The following is a 19,388-nucleotide window of genomic DNA, read 5'->3' on the forward strand; positions in this document are numbered from 1 at the left end:
AGACGAGAGAGAAGAGAGAGAGAGAGAGAGGAGAGAGAGAAGAGGAGAGAGAGAGAGAGAAGGAGGAGAGAGAGAGAGAAGGAGAGAGGAGAGAGAGAGATAGAAGAGATAGAGAGAGAGAGAGAGAGAGGGAGAGGGAGAAGGGGGGAGAGACAGAGAGAGAAATAGACAGGCAGACAGACAGAGGGAGAGAGAGGGAGGGAGGGGGGGGAAGAAGAGTGCATGGATGGGAGCCATTATGCCAAAGATTCCACATGGAGGCACAATCTGATTACCACCGTGAGTATGCTGTTCAAAGCCAAAAAAGACCACATGTTGTGTTCGCCAGCGATGAGACGCACGGATTGTTGCACACAAAAGGCAGGAATGCTCGCACCTGATGAGACGCGGCGAAGTGCTGTTTAGAGCTTGATGGTGTGATGACAACCGTATATGTCGGCAGTCGGCTAGCATTGAACAGGCAGCTCACATTGTGGCGTTTGTTGTTGATGGTCTTTGCTATTCAGTATTTCACAGCATGTCAGACACTAATATTTTCATCCTTACTTGACTTTGCTCTAGCTGAAAGACCACTTGTTTTACACCAGTTTATTCCTCAAAAATCACCTAATAAAACGAAAAAGGAAGAGAAAGGTGACGACATCGCATGAATGAATTTGGGGAAGTTGGGCCAGGGACGCATACGGCATTTGATACCACTCTGCTCATGCATCGCCATGGACGTATTGTGGAACATCGGTAGTATTCGGGAAGGCAGGCCTCCCGCTTCCCGTACCCCGCACTGTCCTGTACTGAAAGTACCCGGCTCCTCGGTAATGAACATCCCACCTCCTGTACCCGGCTGCTGCGTAATGAGCCTCCCGCCTCCTATACCAGGCCCTTGCGTAATGAACCTTCCGCCTCTTGTACCGGACTCCTTCGTAAGGAATCTGCCGCCTGCTGTCCCGGCTCCTCCATAATAAAGCCCCTGTGCAAAGCGAGATTTCGGTGTCCCTGGTATTGGAACCACTTAATGTCGGGATCTCGTCAAAATGGGTCCAGCAGAGTTCTCAATATGTCTCTGATATGCTGGTCACTGCGCTGTAGACGTGTGTTAGCATTTGATGTTATCCGTTCGATCCGTTTCCTGCTCAATGTAATCAACTACACCAAATACAGAGCGGAAACACACTTGTGTCGTGCTGTTAGCTTGCCACCGAAGCGCGGCGAATTGTGCTCTTCATGTATACTGGTTAGCTTTTTGTCTGCAACGGTGTATTGGGTTCAAATGCAATAATGCCGTGAACTTCTTGCATGGTACAACACAGTTGACGGCCGGGTGCAATATGGAGACAAACAAGGAATAGCAGCACGCTGCGCAAACGTGCGTGAGAGAATCATGTTCGGGCGGAATGACCGAAGAACTCGGCCAGTTCGTAATATGTCACGAAATACCGGCCTGGCTGTCCCTGAGCATCATATAAAAACAATGCCAACTTCCATCGATGCTGACTGTTGGCCGAATACAAGATTTGCCTGGCTTGTGTTCACGGGGCGGATCCAGGATTTTGTCAGGGGGGGGGGAGGGGCACGCCTCACTGTGGTGCCCCTGGATCTTGGTTCCCTCCCTCTCAGGGAGTTTTCCAAATTTTGACCACTTCATTTTCAGATTCCTATTTTCAAATCCGGAAACTATCTTCCTCTGCGCATCATGGCAGAAAAGGCAGAGTAGGTGGATATGTATATGGCGCGCGTCCATTTTTCCAGAGACTGATGAACCCTTTCATTCTTAGCTCAGCAATTTGGAAAATATATGACATAACGGGTTAATGATAGCTCCTAAATAAAAACGACGTCAGGCACGACAACGCGGCTCAAATGAGTAGCCATCGTTTACTTACGTACGTCGAAACAAGAACAAAATTTGACTTTGTATGTCACTGATCTTGCAATGAATAGTTGAAAGCGAAAGCAGCAGCTTGCACACGAATTCCAAGTCGCGGTGACTCAAATGACATCGCATGACACAATGTCTAACATACTTGTGGTTGCAACGGAAAGCGGCAGAGCATGTTGAAATGCGTATACTTTTGATGTGATAGGCTTTGCAGTAAAACACAGGACCACCTAACTACCATATGCAGAATGCTTTGTGTTACGGAAAAAAGCAAATTTTGCACTGCATGGCTTAGCATCATCAAGGAGTTTGAACAAAATGCTGGAACTCGAACTGAGGAATGTAACTCCAGCCATGCCTCGGGTTCGCAGATATCCACAGCCCACGGATATCCGATATACATTGCACCACCGGCACGCAACGTCTTGCATTGTTATGTCGGCATGAATCGAAATACGTGGTTGCTGTTTCCAGCGGCGAAGCTGTCAAGAACAAATGCCATCTCGTGTGTCTCGAACTTTTGCATCCGCATTTGTTTGTTCAGGCCAGTGTCCAACCAAATGTGTCCGGGGGCACGCGCAGTTTTGCTGTGGTGAACGTGCATTATCTGTTACTGTACCTGAGGGTATTTATCACATACGATTTTTGCGTGCCTCAAAAAGGTGACTGCCGGTAGGGAATCACAATCATGAAAAAGAAGAAAATCACCGACGCTCGGCGTGGCAGTTTCGAGGGGTCGGAATTTGTTCCTCGCGAAAATAAAGATTTTTGGCTCATTTGGAGCGCCCCCGAAACCTGTATTCACTTGAAAATGAAGGGTTTGAGCCATTTGTGGTGACCCTAGGGAAGAGTGACCCTTCAAAATAAAGTCTACGGCGCCAACAAATAAGGTCTTTGGAGTCTCTCCGTCGGATGGGCCGATATAGGATCTCATCAATGGCGAGGCACAGACATTCCAACGCTTCTGGAGTTAGTTCGCTATTGGAAGGGAAGGTTTGGGGCTCTTTGTGTTGTCCCTAAATCTGGATGCTTCTGGAAAATACAACTTATGTACGGTGACGTGTGGCGTGCGAAGTGTGGCCCGTACACCTGGCGATATCTCATGAGCGATGAGGTAACTAGAGATTACGCTGACTGTGGCCGGCCAGATCGCAGCACCGACCGGTCGCGTGGTAGAAGACAGCTGTGCACACACTGGCGTGCGAGAGGTTGGGCTGTTTAGGTCGGGGCGCCGAACTAGGCGCGGTGTTCCCAAATAGACACTGAGTTGACACGTACCAGTACGAAGACTGCCTGCATTCATTACTGTTATTCGCGCACCGCGGGACGGCGATAAAAGCATAACGTTACAGGCGCCCCCAAGGAAAGGTTATCGTGCCCCTTCGTATAAGAAAAAATTACCCAAGGTTTTGTCGTAGTGGCAGGTTAACAGATTACGGTGAACCTGGATTTAATGACTCTAAGCCAAAGGTGTTGAGGCCCGACGTAGTCTGCTTGGTGTCCCGAAGAATCCCGAAGCCAAGGAAGGGCGCCAAAACCTCATGGGGCCAAGGGCGCCATGACTCCATGATCCCCGCCCCCCTCTAGATACTCTCCCGTATGTTTAGCTGCGACCCTCGATTACTGCGGGTAGTGAAAAAATTCAGCGTTATTTCTAGCTAGCTGAAATGCCCATTCCTACCCTACACAGTGCCTCGAGTTACCCGAGGCGAGCTGATGACGCCACGGGCTAGAAATCAGAGTCCTGCGCGAAGCATACGTGCGTCGAGACACGCCGTACTTTGCAGCGTGTCGTAAGGTACCCTGTATCTTTAATTGTGAAAAATTACCACTCAAAAAGTTTTTTCCTTGTCATGCGACAGTTAAAGAGAACCCTGATATTTCCCGAAGCGCATATCAATACCAGTAAAATCTGTGTGAGGCTTTTCAGCAGTACTTTAGATCGATGTACTTCATTCTTTGTCTGGGTTCTCGGCGCACTCGAGCCAATGGTGGTACATGCTCTACCACTCAGCCTTGTACCACTCAGCGTAAGTTTAATACTTTCCGTAAAACGTAAGACCGTTGTGCCTGATTCGTTTGGGAGGTGTTGAACAGGGCTTAGTCCGTTCATTCAGGCTCTTAACGAGTGAAGAGAACCGGACCCTCCCTTTTGTCACATTGACTGCAGTCGTTGGTTGAGAAGCAGTAAGTGAATAATTGTGACAAGCAGATTCGAGCATTTTACTTTTGTCACGTCTCCAGAAATTCATCTTTGATTGAACTGTGTTGGCGCAATTTTTTTTAACTTGATGCCTTGCATATGATGTATATGTCATGCAGCGCATGAGTTTATGTTATATTCTGTTCACTGTATCTACATGTTCTGTGTCAAAAGAAGTGTTAACAAGGGCACATCAATCTAAAAAATGGTTTGCACCTGTCTGAGTGGATCATTTAATAGGTACATACCTCCAAATTTGTGAGATTTTTGGAATGATTTGACTTAAGGCTCTGATATATTCTGTGCCATGTGACAACAAGTGTGCTTGTCCATGTCAATGTCCATCCTATGAACAGAGAAAAATGTCTTAGTCTTTCAAAGTTATCTGTGCAGTGCAGAAGTTTGTGGACCTTCAATGCATGTAGGTAATGTTAAATGCTCAGGTCAAATGAACATGTGTCACTTGTGTAAATAAGGCATGGAAAAGGCAGTTTCATGTATAAAACAGTTCTTTTGAGACAGAACCCAAATGCTTAACACAAATCACAAGATATTAAAGTAATATACAAAACATAAGCAGACCATGGCAGTGCCACAATGCACTAGCCATACTCCAACATTGTTTCTCTATTTATAGCTCACATTAACCTGAATTGATTCACATAAATGCTTGCTGGTGTGTATAGCTGGAGGTATACCAGTTTGACTCAGACTTCTGACACATTTCATTGATATCTGATAGCAATAAGTGGACCAATTCAGCTCTTGCTGTTGATCTCCAGCAGCTATAAAATGTAATTAGTTGTTGTGAAATATCAGTGGACCAGACAGGTCCCATTAATTGTTTCAAAAATAAGTTTATTTGTGTCATTCACCCAAAATTCCTGTCCCAGTGGCTCCATTGTTTACAGCACCTGCCTTCTGATTTCCCACCCCTGGTGTAGTGAGTTACCTACAGAGTTGTTTCAGGTACTGCTGTTTGTCCCTGACAGCAAGACCTAAGGCTAGTAGCTAGCAGCAGCATCCTTAAAGGTCAGATTATGGCAGAGGACAGGACAGACTGTGCAGAGTGTCACAGCAAGTTAAAAGGAATGTTACATGTTTAAGATTCCAAAGCAAACATCAGATAAGATAACATAATCTCTCTTATAACTAGTTATATACTTTTTAAGTGGAAAAGACTGCTTTAGACAGCACAATTCTCCATTTAGCTTGTATGCTCCTCATTGTGTTATGGTTTGATTGCATCATACCTGGTACAACATTGATTGAGAGACAACTGATGGTGATGGGTTACATATGGATGTTGCACTCATGAATGCCCCTGACATCATATTTTACTGACCTGGAGCAGCACATGGCTAATGGAATGGGAGAATTTGAATGACATTATTATCATGTCATGAATGTCAACATTCTGAAATGTTGTGTGATATATCTTCCCCATTTTTGTGGGCATGTAGCTCAGGAACTGGAGGAACTTAGGTCGTAAGAAGGGCAGGATTGTGAACAGCCCCTAAAGGTGTTCAAGGCAGCTAGCTCAATTCAAAACCTTTACAAATGTGGAAGACTCTCCTTAAATTTTTGCCATGAAATTCTGCTGTTTACCTGGAATTGCACAATGGGATGGTAGGGATCAAGGCTCACACAAAACCTGCTCTGTGTTAGCTCAGATCACAGAAATCCATCCATCCATAAGGTTTGGATCAAATCTTTAAAATCTTGTTGAGACCAGGTTTCTCAGAGTTTCAAAGCCAGAACCAATGTTCCGACCTTGGTGGAGAGGTGCAAAAGGCCACAACCTTGCAGCCACACTCAGCATGCAGGATATAAAAACTTGCTGTTAAATAGACAGTATGTGTCTGTCTGAGCCCATCATCAGAACTCTTCAGCTTACACATTGTAATGAGCAGCACTAAAACATATTTTGTCCACTGTTGACAAAGCTGCAAACCAATATGTGTTTATGCTCTCCAGCCTTATTTTCATAGCATGACCATAGACTGTCTATTTTATGTTCATTACAATGAAGGCTAAACCATATCCTCTCAATGACGAAATCACCACCATTTCCCACTTTTTTTTTGCCGTGATGCGTGTCATGCCACCAAGACGTTTCTCGTCGCGTGCAGCGCCTGAGGGCGGGCATACGGCCGTGTGCCTGCTGGTATGCTTGCCTCACTTCCAGGACTGTTGCGACGTGAAGGCGCTCCCGACGGTCCCCACGCATCCCTCACGGATGTTGAAGGCATTTCCGAAGGTCCCTACGCGTCCCTCACGGGTGCTGAAGGCACTCCCGACGGTCCCCACGCGTCCCTCACGGATGTTGAAGGCCCTCCCGACGGTCCCCCACGCGTTTCTCATGGATGTGGAAGGCACTCCCGACGGTCCCCACGCGTCCCTCACGGATGTGGGCACATGCTGGCAGGATTTAGCATCGGCCATTACCGTGTTTGCGTTGAGTGGGCCTTCCAGAATTTAGCTGGCATAGTCACATCTTTCATTTTCTTGCTGTGGGCAGTGGGCTGCTGTTATTGTGGACTTAAGAATGCCTATTCATGTACCAGTGCCTGGGTGGTGCTGGCCCTCCAGTGATGTTTACGTTGTCGTGCTCCTCCGCACAGCAGCCATGAGCGCGCCGGCAGGACAGCGAAAGACGCCCAATGAGTTCCTGAAGCAGGTCATCGGCCGACCAGTGGTCGTCAAACTCAACAACGGCATCGACTACCGAGGTCAGTCGGTGGCGTCGTCATGCCGCAGTTGCGAGAATCAGAGTGATCGCTTTTCACACGGACAGCCCTCCGTCCGGGGGCCCGTTCTTCATTGGCCAGTGGGAACCCATTAGCTACTTTGGAGGGAGCCCCTTCCTTACCTATGACGTCACGGCCCAAGCCCAGTTCTTACTCGGCCGAGAGGCGAAGTAGGTGCATGTGTTTACCGAGTAAGTCGTCGATGTCGACATGGCAGCGCCTAGCAACGGTCGATGCTCTGATAACGGTCTTGTACGTCCGGCAACTAGACAGACCTCGATCCCATGTGGATATTGCAATCGATGATTGTCATTTGGTGCGGATCACTTCCCATGTACTATTATTCGAATGACATTCAACGGCGCGATTATTGCGCGCTGCATGCTCCCATTGTTGAATCAGCCGATTCTGCTCGCGCCCAATTTGTTATTAGAGGCGTTCTTCATTGGTGTGTATCTGTGACGCCTCCACAACGGGCGGAGCTTGGGTCGTAAACCAATGAGAAACAGGGCTCCGGGGTCCCACGTACACATACTGTGAGGCATTTGTCCATCGCTCGTCAAGGAGCCGCAAGTGAGGTAAGATTAACCATGGCGTCTCTTTTCGTTCACGCAAGAAATGTGTTCCAGATGTAACCGCGCACGTCGGCGAATTCGTGCTTGTAGCAATGACTCGCCACTAGCATTCCACTACCAACCACAAAGACCTCACGCGCCTACTGCACCTGATGACCGCACTATACCCCGCTGCTGCCGCCACCCTCCGAGCAGGCGCCTGACGCCCGTCGGCGTTCTTGCCCGCAGGCGTGCTGGCCTGCCTGGACGGCTACATGAACATCGCCCTCGAACAGACCGAGGAGTACAACAACGGCCAGCTCAAGAACAAGTACGGCGACGCCTTCATCCGCGGCAACAACGTGCTCTACATCAGCACGCAGAAGCGACGCTGAGCTCCGCGGCTACCCTCATCCCCCCCCATCATGGACGCGCAACTGGCGGAGCGCGACGACGGCGTGGCTCCAGACGCGCCGACATCCGCCGCGTGGCGCGGTGTTCGCTCTCGGGCGCATCCTGCCCCCCGGACGTGCCGTTTCGAACGCGCGATGGCCGGCGCGCTGCCGCAGCCCTTCACACACACACACACGCGAGTCCTGTTTTGTCCACTATATTTTGTATCAATAAAAAATAAAGGCCGGTGCTGAACAGTGCAGCGGGACTCGGACTCGCACGCACTCACACAGAGATGGAACGCAATGGAACGGGCAACAACGCGCAGCGCCGAAAACTTTGTGACTGGCCGCGGGAGCCGACCCAGAAGCGGAGACACGAACACACCAGGCCCACCCCGGCCCCAACATGTATCACAAGCGGCTCGAGAGGCGCGCGGAATCTCTGCAGGCTGGCTGACAGGCCGCCGCTCAAAGCTCGGTCTTCTTGGCCTTGCCGGTCCTGTCGTAGCCCTTGAGCTCGTTGGTGGCGTGCTTGGCCAGGTACTTGACGAAGTCGTCGATCTCCCTGCCGCCCTGCGGACGCCAAGGACGCATCCAGTTAGTTGCACGCCTCGAAAGCGATGGAATATCTCAATACATAGCCAGGGCGCTGTCGCGCAGGGCGCACTCGTGACATCCGGACGATAGGTGGCGTTGTTCGGGATCAGTCTGCAGTCCATCTCGGGGCTGCAGTCAGTCGCTGGTTTTCGAGGAGACGAACACCACACCCGGCAAAATCTGAACGCGCTCAGGCCCTGGTCTTTTCCATCTTAAAATGCCACTACCCTTTCGTAGTCCCGCGGGTACTGCAGCCGCCAACCGCAAGCGAGGATAGATTACTCGATACCAAGATCCCAGGACCCGGCTTTGTAATAACCCTACACAGTTGCTGACCAACGATAGGGGGCCAAGCATGCCAAGACTAACACCACAAAAAAAACACGACAAACGGTCGCAAGACTTAAGCTGCACGTACACAATTTGGCATGCACGGGTAAACCCCGAGATATGCCGATAATGGCAGCACCCGAACGAAGAACACATCAGACCAGTGGTTACCCACAGACCGACTTGAATACTCTGCAAAGTCGAGGCTCGTCCTTCTTAAAACCGCGGCAAACACCAAACACGTGCCACGCTTTACTTCGAGGAGCTGCCAGACGTAAACCCAGAGCGGTACGCTAAACAATGTCCAGCGCTTAAAGCCCCAGCTCCGAGCCCACCCCAGTCTCGGCGGCGGCGCGGCCTCGGCGTCCGTCGCACACCCACCTCGTATTTCTTCGGGCTACTCTTGCTGTCCTTGGGTGCGAAGTACAGCGTGGGGAAGCCGCGCACGTCATAGGTGGACGGCACGTCGTTGGCCGTGGCGTCCATCTTGACGATGGCGATCTCCGGCTCGTCCTTCAACTGCGGGTCAGGTCAGAGTAAGGTCAGTCAGGCCAGGCGATGGGGGGGGGGGGGACACGGCCAGGCAAATGGCAGGGGGAGGGGGGGGGGGGGCACAGTGGGCGTCACAGACGCCGCAGGCGGGGTCCAGCTGGTATCAGTGACGGGATTTCGAGACTGAGCAGATCGCCGGCGAAGATCACCCTGGTGATCTTCGCAATAGAGGAGTCGGAACCAGCATAGCGGGCACGATCTGCGCAGACTGCATCACCGCACAACCACCGCGCAGCTCCAACCGAGGGACGTCAACACTCGCTAGAGGGATTCACAACGCACACCGCGCAGCCCTCGCTCATGTGCAGCGACGGCATGATCCTCCTTGGTATAAAGCAGCCACGGCCGAGAATCGAACCCGGGTCTCACGTGCACGGTGTTCACAAACACCGACCTGACCCAGCCCGGCAGTCCGCCGCGACCGGTGGCGGCGGCCGTCAGCCCACCTTCTCCGCCAGCTCGTCGTAGACGGGCGCCAGCTTCTTGCAGTGGCCGCACCAGGGCGCGTAAAACTCAATCAGCGTGTCTTTGTCGTTGTTGACGACGACGTCGTCGAAGTTCTTGGCCACGGCCACCGTCACGCCGCCGCCGCTGTTGTCCGGCACCGGCTCCGACTTCAGGAATGGCGTGAGCGTGCCCTCCTGTCGCGGCACGTGCCAGCTCGGCGTCAAACGAGAGCCCACGGAGCTCGCCACGGTCTAGAGCTGGTCAGACCGACATGAAAAGGTTCATCGCAGTTGCCACAAGCCACTGGCATCAACTGTCGCTGCTGCCGCGGATGGCTACCATAACCCCTGATGCCATCCGCCTGATGACGGCGGATGGCCGCCGAGTGCGGTGTTGGACGGCCGCGACAGAACCAGACGTTACGTTATTCAGGCAGTTGTTACTGGCAAACCGTACGGCGTTACATTAACACAAATGCAAGTGCCTAACAGAAACCGAGACAGGTCGTCCCCACATCTCCAGCGCTGTTTCAATGCACCGACCCGCCCAAAGCTCCCCGCCACCGCAGCACCAGTGCCCCCAGCTACCTGGAACGCCTCGACGAACTTCTGCAGCGCCTCCATGCTGAACTCCTCCTCCATGACGAACTTCTTGTTCTCGGCGTCGCGCGCGCAGATCACCGGCTTCTCGCCGCTGACGAAGCCGCGGTTGTACTCCTCCAGCTCGTGCTGGAAGTCGTTGTGCTGCGACACGGCGAACGTCAGGCCCTGGCCCACGAACGCCTTGGCCACCTTCATGACGCGGTTTGCGCCAGTAGTTGGTGCCTGCCGGAGGGGTCACCAGGGCGTCAGCGGCGCTGCGGGGCCGGCAGTCGCGCGCCCGGCACGACTGCGACGGACCATACGCCCACGCGTGAGCAGGGCGCACGCGGCCAACTACGATAACACAATGCGACGCACGACACGCCACGTGCTGTACGGCAGGCAAAGTACGAAGTACTCGAGCATGTGCTAACCATGAACCTCCTTTACAGGCCGGCTATTCATCAGTCCCAAGCGCACCCGAGCCCCCAGCCCTCCCCTCGCGCCGCGTCTAGGCGGTGTCTACGCCGCTGCCGTCCGGACGCTCCCGTATCAGATGCTGCTCAGTCATGCCGCGTCAGCACCGGCAACACCAAACACGGGTGCCAGTCAGCGGCCGGATGCCGCACCGGAAGCGGCCCACTTCCGGTGCGGCCAGCCCTGCGACGGACCGAGCGGGGCAGAGCGGCTCGCGGCGGGCCCGCCTACCTTTAGGGTTTTTCACGTAGTCGACGTTGTAGTAGGCGATGATGAGCGGCGCCTTGAAGTCGGCGGCGTTTTCGGTGGTGCGGTGACCTGCCAGGCCGTGGCTGCGGCGGAGCGGGGACGGGAGCGGGTCAGACAGACGGCCGGCGCGGCGTCATCGGCAGCTGGCGTCCCAGCCCAGAACTTGTCTCACCAGTCTCGAACAAGCAAAGAGGCGGCGGAGGGGCGAGAACTGCTTTGTGCAGCCAGCTGGGCATGATGTGGCGGGGAAATGGCGGGAATTCCAAAATGCGTCTTTAATCACACTTACGCCCGACAAATGGACCAACACTAGGATAATAACACGAACCAACAGACGGAACGCAATCAGGTGAGGCCACGGCTCGGACGCGTGACGGCACAGGTGGTATCCTCGCACAAAGCCAGCCGGCAACGGGTCAGCTGTGAAACGCGACTGCTGTCGCGGCAGGCACGCAAGTGGTTATATAACGACCCCACTCAATGTCAATGAACCCTGCTTGCAGCAGCACGCGAGCATATGGGCGGCGGCGACGCGGTGCTTCGCCATCGAGGCAATACTGCCAATGCAACGTAGGACGTCGCCAATGAGCCTCGTCACCGCTCCTGTCCCGGAGAACACGGTTACAGTCCAGGAGCGCCGCATCGCCGCCGCCTTCGCTGATAACATCCGATGCCCACCGCATCGCGTGACTGGCGACGTCCACAAACAGCGGGCGGCCGACGTCACCCGAGCTTCACAACAGGGCGTGGCGCACCCGAACGGCACGCCCGCCGCTGCTGCCCTCCCCCGCCACGCCTACGTTGTCCCGTCCCAGAGAGCGACATCGCACACCAGCGTCCGGACTCACTAGTTGACCTTGATGAACTTCTCGATCTCGGCGCGGTCCGTCGAGTCCGTCTGCACACTGCTCTCCTCGAACGTGTTCTTCAGGTGCTTGGGCCGGAAGAGCACGATCACGTCCTCGCCGTACTGCTTCAGCAGGGACGCCTCGCTCGTGTGGCCGAACCGCACCTTCTCACGCAGCTTGTCGGACACCTGGCGCGCCGGCAGCGGGCGTTAACGTCGCCGGGTCCGCACGGCGCGCTCACCCGCTAGCAACGGCGAGTAAGGCGAACAATGGGTCCGCCAAGATCAGCTGCGGGGTGGCGATGCAGCGCAGCGGACGCGACGCTGATGATTCAGCTTTAGGGCGCGCTGACTACGGCTATATGGCGCCCATAGTTCAGTGGATGCAAGACATGTTGGACCAATGCAGTCTGAAACGCATGCCTGCTTCTGAGCGCTGGCAGACCATCTGTAGCACGCAAGCATGAGCCCGGGCATACAGCGTTGGCCGATTCGACGAGCACGAGCTCTCCGGAGCACCCTCCCTTATGCCGGCGACACATTACGTGACACGAACCTTTTCAAAGACCGACTTGAGGTCGCCGCCTTCCTTCAGGAAACCTATCACACCAACTTCATCCTTGGCCAGGAACTTCTCGATGTTATCTGCCGTCAGCTCTTGAGAGGCAGGGCCGACCTGGGCCTGCATGTACTTGACGATACCATCTGAAAGGAAAGAGAAGCTCAATTAGCCATCAACAATCTCCAAACTAATGATCATGCACCAAGGCCCTTGGGCCCAACCCTGGCAGCTGGCATTTTCACACAACAGCTGTCTTGACAGGCAGTCTGTGTCATCCCATGAACAATGCCACAAGTTGTAAACAATCCTCAGTGTGGCAACAGGCATCAAGCAGCAAAGCTCACAGTGATGCTTGGGCAGGACAGGTGCCTCCAGCAAAAAAATGAGAAGTGACAAGGCAACCTCCTGAAACGCCTGGTCTAGCTGGTGCCAGTAGTTTGGTTTTGAAAGGTGTGTTGACCATGGGGGGGGTCATTTTATGCTATGTTGACACAGATGGCAATTTTATGATCCCATGCATCCATCTACAGAGAGAGGACAGAGAGATGGCTGGCCAGAATATTCCAGCATCATTAAACATTTTGTCATTTTGAATGAGTGATCCAGATCTTCAAAGGCATTCAAGCAACATTCTCAAGTGCTTTGGCTATCACATGCTCCCAACATGGACTGCGCCAATGATGAACAAAAGCCATGCCCCCAACTTTAAGAAATGCAATATTACACCCAGTCACCTATGGTGCCATGGCAGAAGATGCTTCAAAACACTGAATCTCCCCCAACGCACACACATTTGCTCTGTGACAGCACTGGCTACCATTTAGCACAGGAGGTATAGCATCCTGCCAGCCTGTATCTACATGACCAGTTATGCGATTTGCAAACTGGCTCAATCCATACATTTACAGCACATAAAATACATAAGACTGATGATGCATATCAAATAATAACAATAATGCAGCAGCTGATGACAAATTATACATACACTGATAACAAATGATACAGATACTCATGACATGATATAAATATTGCTGGTACACAATATAAAGATTGATGATATGTGATACAGACAATGCATCTAGATAATCTGAATCACACTTACTGTATTCTCTTGGCCCATTGTACTCCTGTGAGAACTCTCCATTCTTGAAGATCTTCACTGTTGGGTAGCCTCGGACACCAAACTTATTACAAGTCTCCTTGCCACCTTCTGTGCAATCAACCTGAAATGTTCAATGATTTGGTGGCATCCTGACAAAACAATAGCTCAAAGGCAATGCTCTGGAAGCAAGCCATTGGTCAATCCATGAAGCTTTTGAGGCCATTAGCTCCAGCATAAACAAATCCTAAGACCAGCCAGTCATTTGTGAAGAACAACACACTTCTTATGCAATATGCACAAACAACAAAGCAAAATGCAAATTTTACCTGACTATCCATTGAGTCATGAGGGTACCAGAGCCCAGAAGTGTGAAACATCACACCAATTTCTGGTCTGATGCTGTTCAAATCACTTTCCACTCAGTCACAGCTTCAAGAAAATGAATTGGAGCACCCGCTCATACCTACCTTGGCAAGTGCCACTGGTGGCTCATTTGTCAGGAGAATTGCAGCTGCCTGCTCAAACTCGGGCTTAAGTTTCTTGCAATGCCCGCACCTGAAATGCAAGGTGAACATTATGACACTTAAGAATGCAGGACTAGGGCTATCTGAACTCAATATACTGATGCTGGCGTGAGGCTGCTTTTTCAACTACTCAAGCTTTGGTGGCCAGAATTCCCTGTCCCAGTGGATAGAACCAATTTTCTGTAATATGTGGCAAGGAATAACATCCAGCAAGTTCTGGCCCACCAAAACAAAAGTAGTTAAAAACATTCTTACACAGTGCATGACTGTGTTCAGATAGATTAACCAGTGTTATATGCACAAATTATTGTCAGTTCCTTCTCCAGCTTTCAATCATGTGTTAGCCAGTTCTAAGTAGACCTCTCAGTGTTGGACATACAACTATATATACATCAACACCCTTAGGAGTTTCCAACAGCTCTGGGTGTTTACCCAACCATCATGCAGTACACAGACAGAGACTGCAAGTAATAAAATGGTAAAAACATTACAAGGGATTCCTATAATCACCACATTATGTCAGGAATACATGCCCTGTTCCATGCTGTTGGGGTTATGTCCCTATCTTCAAATCTCGTGACAGAGCATTCAAACACAGAGCTGCAAAAATATTTGGTAAGCTGTTATGCAAGTGGACTATATACCAAACACCCTCACTACCTACAGGCAATGTAACACTTGATGATGGGTGGAGGGATATAGGCTAAACCATCATGAACTGTAACACCAGCTAACAATGGTCCAAACAGTGTTCTATCACACCCAGAACATAAGTCTTGTGGCAAATGCTAAGCACAGCACATTTAAGTCATATTACACACACACCAAAAAGCCAGGTAGCAAAAATTATAATCAAATGCACACCAGAATTGATGTGAAGGAGACCTCCCGAATAAAATCATTTGCTAAAATCACATCTTCAGACCACCTTTGTCCTGCTTATCAGGACATCTATTCTATCAAAGCATCCCACATTCATTTTTCACCAGGATAGTGCAGCAGGGGGGGGGGGGGGAGGGGGTAGGGAGTCAGATTCCTCCACCTGTGCAAAAGTATATTTTTGTCCTCCCAAACTTTTTGGGAGGCTCCTATTTCACAAGCTAAGGGCATTTTAGCCTCCTGTAGACTACCTATATTCAGACCAAGGAGGCCCTCATAATTGAGCAAGAGGCCAACAAATCAGGCAAAAAAGACCATCTCCTATATCACAAGGCACATATTTGGGGTTATAATGCCACCTTTATGAAAAAAAGTAGTCCATGCTCTAGATTAGTAGGCCCCATGGCATGCTGAGAGGCCATTTTGCTGACTCAAAGGCTATATTGCAAACTACAGAGTTCCTGTTCTGAGTTTAGAGGCATCTTCTATATTCAGGAGGCCTATTTCTTGAAGAGAAGTGGGGAACAGGACACCCATTTTATGCATTAGATGTCTGCAGTTCCAGATCAAAATGCCCTGTTTCTGGATAACAATGTCCCTTGACTAGGTTTTCAAGGCCTCTTCATGCATCAGAAGCATCTTGAGCCAAATAAGGAGGCCCATCTATGAATCAGTTTTCCTTACAGGAGTCCCTGTTTTTGGAAAGCAAGATGTTTTCCAAGAGTCAGGACCCTCTCTGGATATTTTTTGTTTCTTTCTAGGATATATGCAATAATATGATGGAGAGGCATGTGCCTTCAAAGCCTCTCTTCTTGAATATGGCACTGCCCAGGAAGCCCCCAGGGGCCCCATTTTATGCAGGAGTCCCTTGAAAAATCCTGCCCCCACCAACCAAATTCAAAATCTGTGGTGCCACACCTGTCTTCACACATACCTCCCTCTCCTCAGGCATACTCAACTCAACATTGCACCATTGCGCTACATGAAACAAAACTTCTCATAAGATATCAATAAGGTTTTAAGAAATGATGACCAAGGTAACTTATGCCAAATGAATCCCTTCAAAACCAGGTATCTCTAACCCTTTGAATCATGGCAAAACTACTCATCACCACTGGCAGACACTGCACGTAATAACCGTTATCAGCATTAAGCATATCTATAGGCAGGCCTTACCCACCCCTCTGCTTCAGTACAAGCCCTCCTTGACACTTGGACACATGCTTTGCGTGGACAAGTGCCTTGTCGCAATAACCCAGCCTAGTAATGTACCACGACCATTCTTTCATACACAATGGTCACGGAAATCCGCAAAAGCTGGTGTACTTACCACGGAGCATAGAACATAACCAGGATGGTGCCATGCTCAGCAATGACGCTGTCAAAGTCGCCGTCCACGAGCTCCAGCACAGAATCGGCCAGCGTATAACCCACCAAAATCGACAACAGTAAATATTTCAGCATCGTTGATCTCGAGAGCAGATACAATTAGTATACTATAGTCTTCAAATGCGGGCCAACCGTATCAGTCAACGATGCCCACGGTACCGACAATGACGGCCGGCCGGCTCCAGGACACGAACGACAAATACGGCGCACCATCGCTCTATGCCTGGCGCTTGCTGGTTCGTTGGCGATCGCTGATTGGTCAACGTGGCATCGGGATAGGCTCACCGGATTCGCGCGTGCTGTTCCGTAGCTCACCCACATATGTGATCCATAACACGATAGGAACGTGAGAGAATGTGGAGTAGGCCCAGCTGCATAAAATCAGCAGTGAAAAAAATATTGCCTGCTCCCTTCACATGAAAATAATTTTCCTAAGCGAGAAGTAGGTGCAACAATATCATTGGTCCGTAAGACGGAACTGATTTGTATTGGGGGCAATGCCCTCCGGACAGCGGCAACACGTTCCAAAATCGGCTGGGAAGCTGGGCCGATACAGTTGACCTAACTTAATACCCGTCCCCCCTCCTGATTCTTCCGCAGAGTTTGGTCGCTTTAATTTGCGTCCTCGATATCAAACTAAAACGCTTTCATCTTTGATTGGTTCTAACATTATTTTGCTGCATAATCATCTCTCATTTCGAGCTCATTGTAATATGAAGACATATTTTTGTGAAACGCCCAACACGCCGGGTGGCCGGCTAGATACCCTTCGCTCGGGTGGGAGGTCAATTTGACCACCTGAGATCTCAGGAACTGAGAAAGCTAGAGACACCAAATTCACAGAGTGTCTTGACCTGTACGTTAACTCACTTAGGTCAAAGTTTGAGCTCCTTAGGTCATGACCTTCAGGTCAGATAAGTCCAAACAAGGTCGAATTCCAGGCTGGTCTCCAAGGTGCCCCCAGAACCTAGGCAGCCGTTTCTAAGCAAAGGGTCACGAGCCCATTTGAGGTCAGAGACCTTGTTTGACCTTTTGAAGGTCATGGTGCCCAAGATAATACAAGACTGCTCCGAGTTTTGCATTTGAATAAGCGACAAAGATTACGCTAGGCAGTATATTCCTAAAACAAATGCCGACTCGGGTCATCTTAGGTCAATAGCCTGTCCCGACCTCTAAGAAGTCAACGGAAGATGCATAATGCAGTTTCTGCCGTCAATAAATTCGAAATGAGCACCAGAAACTATCCCATACAGCAAGCCCTAGGGTGACAAATCAGGTTGGTTTTGACCTTGGTCTGACCTTCATACCTGACCTCAGTTCGGCGTAATTTACTCATTCAATATTTGTGGTGCCTAAAAGAGAATCTCAGAGATGTATAGTTTCGTCAAGCACTCTGTTATCTTATCAGACTGGACGATTTCCTAGAAATTGCCTTGGCTGAGGCCATGGCCTGACTTTGACCTGCCGTAGATCAGGGACTATCTAAGGTATATCGAAACTTTTGATGTCAAGCGATCCGCTACTCAATCGTCTACAGCTATGCAGAATTTGGCGCGGCTACGTCGCGTCGTTTGGAAACCATTCTGGAAAAATCTTTGGGGGGGCAATTTGATCCCCACCCGAGCGCGTGTTAAAATGGGGTAGAATCGTAGGAAAGCGTCTTGTTAAACCGACCGATTGTGGTCAGGGACATAGGCAAGGGTGTCAATTTTTGCAAATTATTGGGGTGCCGAACCAAAGGCCCGGCAACCTACCTCCCCCCAATTTCCTCACCTGTTTTAGCCCGCTTAATTTAGATCAAACACAATATACGTTTTTAATCTTTGTAAAATTTAAAAAAAATTATTTAATATAAGCAGTGAAGAAGTCATCCAGGGTTGGATCAAAGGAGCAGTCACTGGACGTACACGTTTCTTCTGATCGGCACGTGAAGGCGCCCCTTTAGAGGCCACCTCAGGGCGCCGATGGTGATCTTCTTTGGCGGTTATTGGAGGCGGCAAGCACTTTGTTTGTAGGGAACGGGGACGAGGTTAACCATGAAGGACTTAGGTCATTCCCATATTCCAGAGCTTTTCACTTTAACCTCACAAACCCCTGCGTGTCTTATGGCGCTAGGTATGTAATGTTTATTGCATCGTTTATTCGCTCAGCTGTTAAGATCTGTATATTGTGGTGAGAGCAGCCATGACTTCTTGCTATGATAGTGGTATGAGACGCCAACAGGCAGAAAGATCAAAGAAGATAGTCTTCGTGTTATGATCATCCTCCACCCACATTTTTTGGTAGCATTCCACCCAAAAACATCGGGGGGGGGGGCAGCCAAGATTGGGGTGTCACTCAACATAGAAGGGGGGGGGGGGGCGGAGGGCAGGGCTCTTAAAAAAGGATACCAATCGACACCCGTGGACATAGGTGTTTTTCATCATAAAATGTGGCCCGGGGTGCAAAAAAGACTTCTGCAGAAAGACTGACTTGACGACACTGCCTGGATGTACGCATATATATATATATATATATATATATATATATATATATATATATATATATATATATATATATATATGGGTGTGCGGGTGTGACGGAGGACTTTGTGTGAGACTCAACTTGCACTTCTTTTCAACGACAGAGCAGGTATAGTAGTGGCCGCGTTAAAGGGAGTGTTCCACATTTGTATGTGGTTTGAGCTGAAACCCGGGGCGGATCCAGAATGGGGGAAGGGGTTCGGGGTCATATCCCTTCCTTGGCCCCGAAGGGGCCATAGGCTCCAAAAGGCCCATAGCTGGCTGAAATGACGCATTTAAAAAAAACAACAACATGGAACAAAATTAGGCGTCTTTGGGCTTTCAGACAACCACAGGCAGGGGCAGGGCAAAGTATGGGGTCCACAAGTACACAACAATAGTTATTCACTGATTTCAAAGGTTGTGACTGGGATAATTTAGTGCTCATTACGCTGTTCGGAGTCTCTATGCTGTTTACAGGAGACCTGTGCGTCAACCTGCAGAGCCGATGTGATTAAAATGTTCTTTCTTTGCCCTTGATTTCTTTGCATTTGCTCGGAGGGCCCCGCGCTG

General features: G+C 50.3%; 2 protein-coding genes across 4 annotated transcripts; one reads left to right on the forward strand and one right to left on the reverse strand.

Annotated features, from left to right (window-relative positions):
• The first annotated feature begins 3,883 nt into the window (after window positions 1-3,883).
• LOC119095507 (U6 snRNA-associated Sm-like protein LSm6) lies at window positions 3,884-8,033 on the forward strand. Of its 3 annotated transcripts, none has more exons than XM_037218350.1 (4): window positions 3,884-4,063; window positions 5,049-5,111; window positions 6,704-6,811; window positions 7,633-8,033. In XM_037218350.1, exons 3-4 carry the CDS (start codon window positions 6,709-6,711, stop codon window positions 7,776-7,778), a joined length of 249 nt encoding a protein of 82 aa, XP_037074245.1. In that variant the 5' UTR covers window positions 3,884-4,063; window positions 5,049-5,111; window positions 6,704-6,708; the 3' UTR covers window positions 7,779-8,033. The 3 variants fall into 3 exon arrangements, with proteins under 3 accessions (XP_037074245.1, XP_037074246.1, XP_037074244.1); XM_037218351.1 differs by having other exon boundaries at window positions 6,707-6,811; XM_037218349.1 differs by lacking the exon at window positions 5,049-5,111 and having other exon boundaries at window positions 3,885-4,063.
• LOC119095506 (protein disulfide-isomerase A3-like) lies at window positions 7,978-16,516 on the reverse strand. Its single transcript, XM_037218348.1, is given in 11 exon segments — window positions 7,978-8,351; window positions 9,087-9,224; window positions 9,704-9,898; window positions 10,292-10,510; window positions 10,512-10,528; window positions 10,994-11,094; window positions 11,860-12,047; window positions 12,415-12,563; window positions 13,523-13,643; window positions 13,990-14,077; window positions 16,256-16,516. Coding segments are annotated over 11 exon segments (1,455 nt in total). The 5' UTR covers window positions 16,390-16,516; the 3' UTR covers window positions 7,978-8,246.
• Between the last annotated feature and the right edge of the window lie 2,872 nt (window positions 16,517-19,388).

This window comes from Pollicipes pollicipes, unplaced genomic scaffold, assembly GCF_011947565.3.
Source record: "Pollicipes pollicipes isolate AB1234 unplaced genomic scaffold, Ppol_2.1 Scaffold_4219;HRSCAF=4965_pilon_pilon_pilon, whole genome shotgun sequence".
Classification (NCBI taxonomy): Eukaryota; Metazoa; Arthropoda; class Thecostraca; order Pollicipedomorpha; family Pollicipedidae; genus Pollicipes; species Pollicipes pollicipes.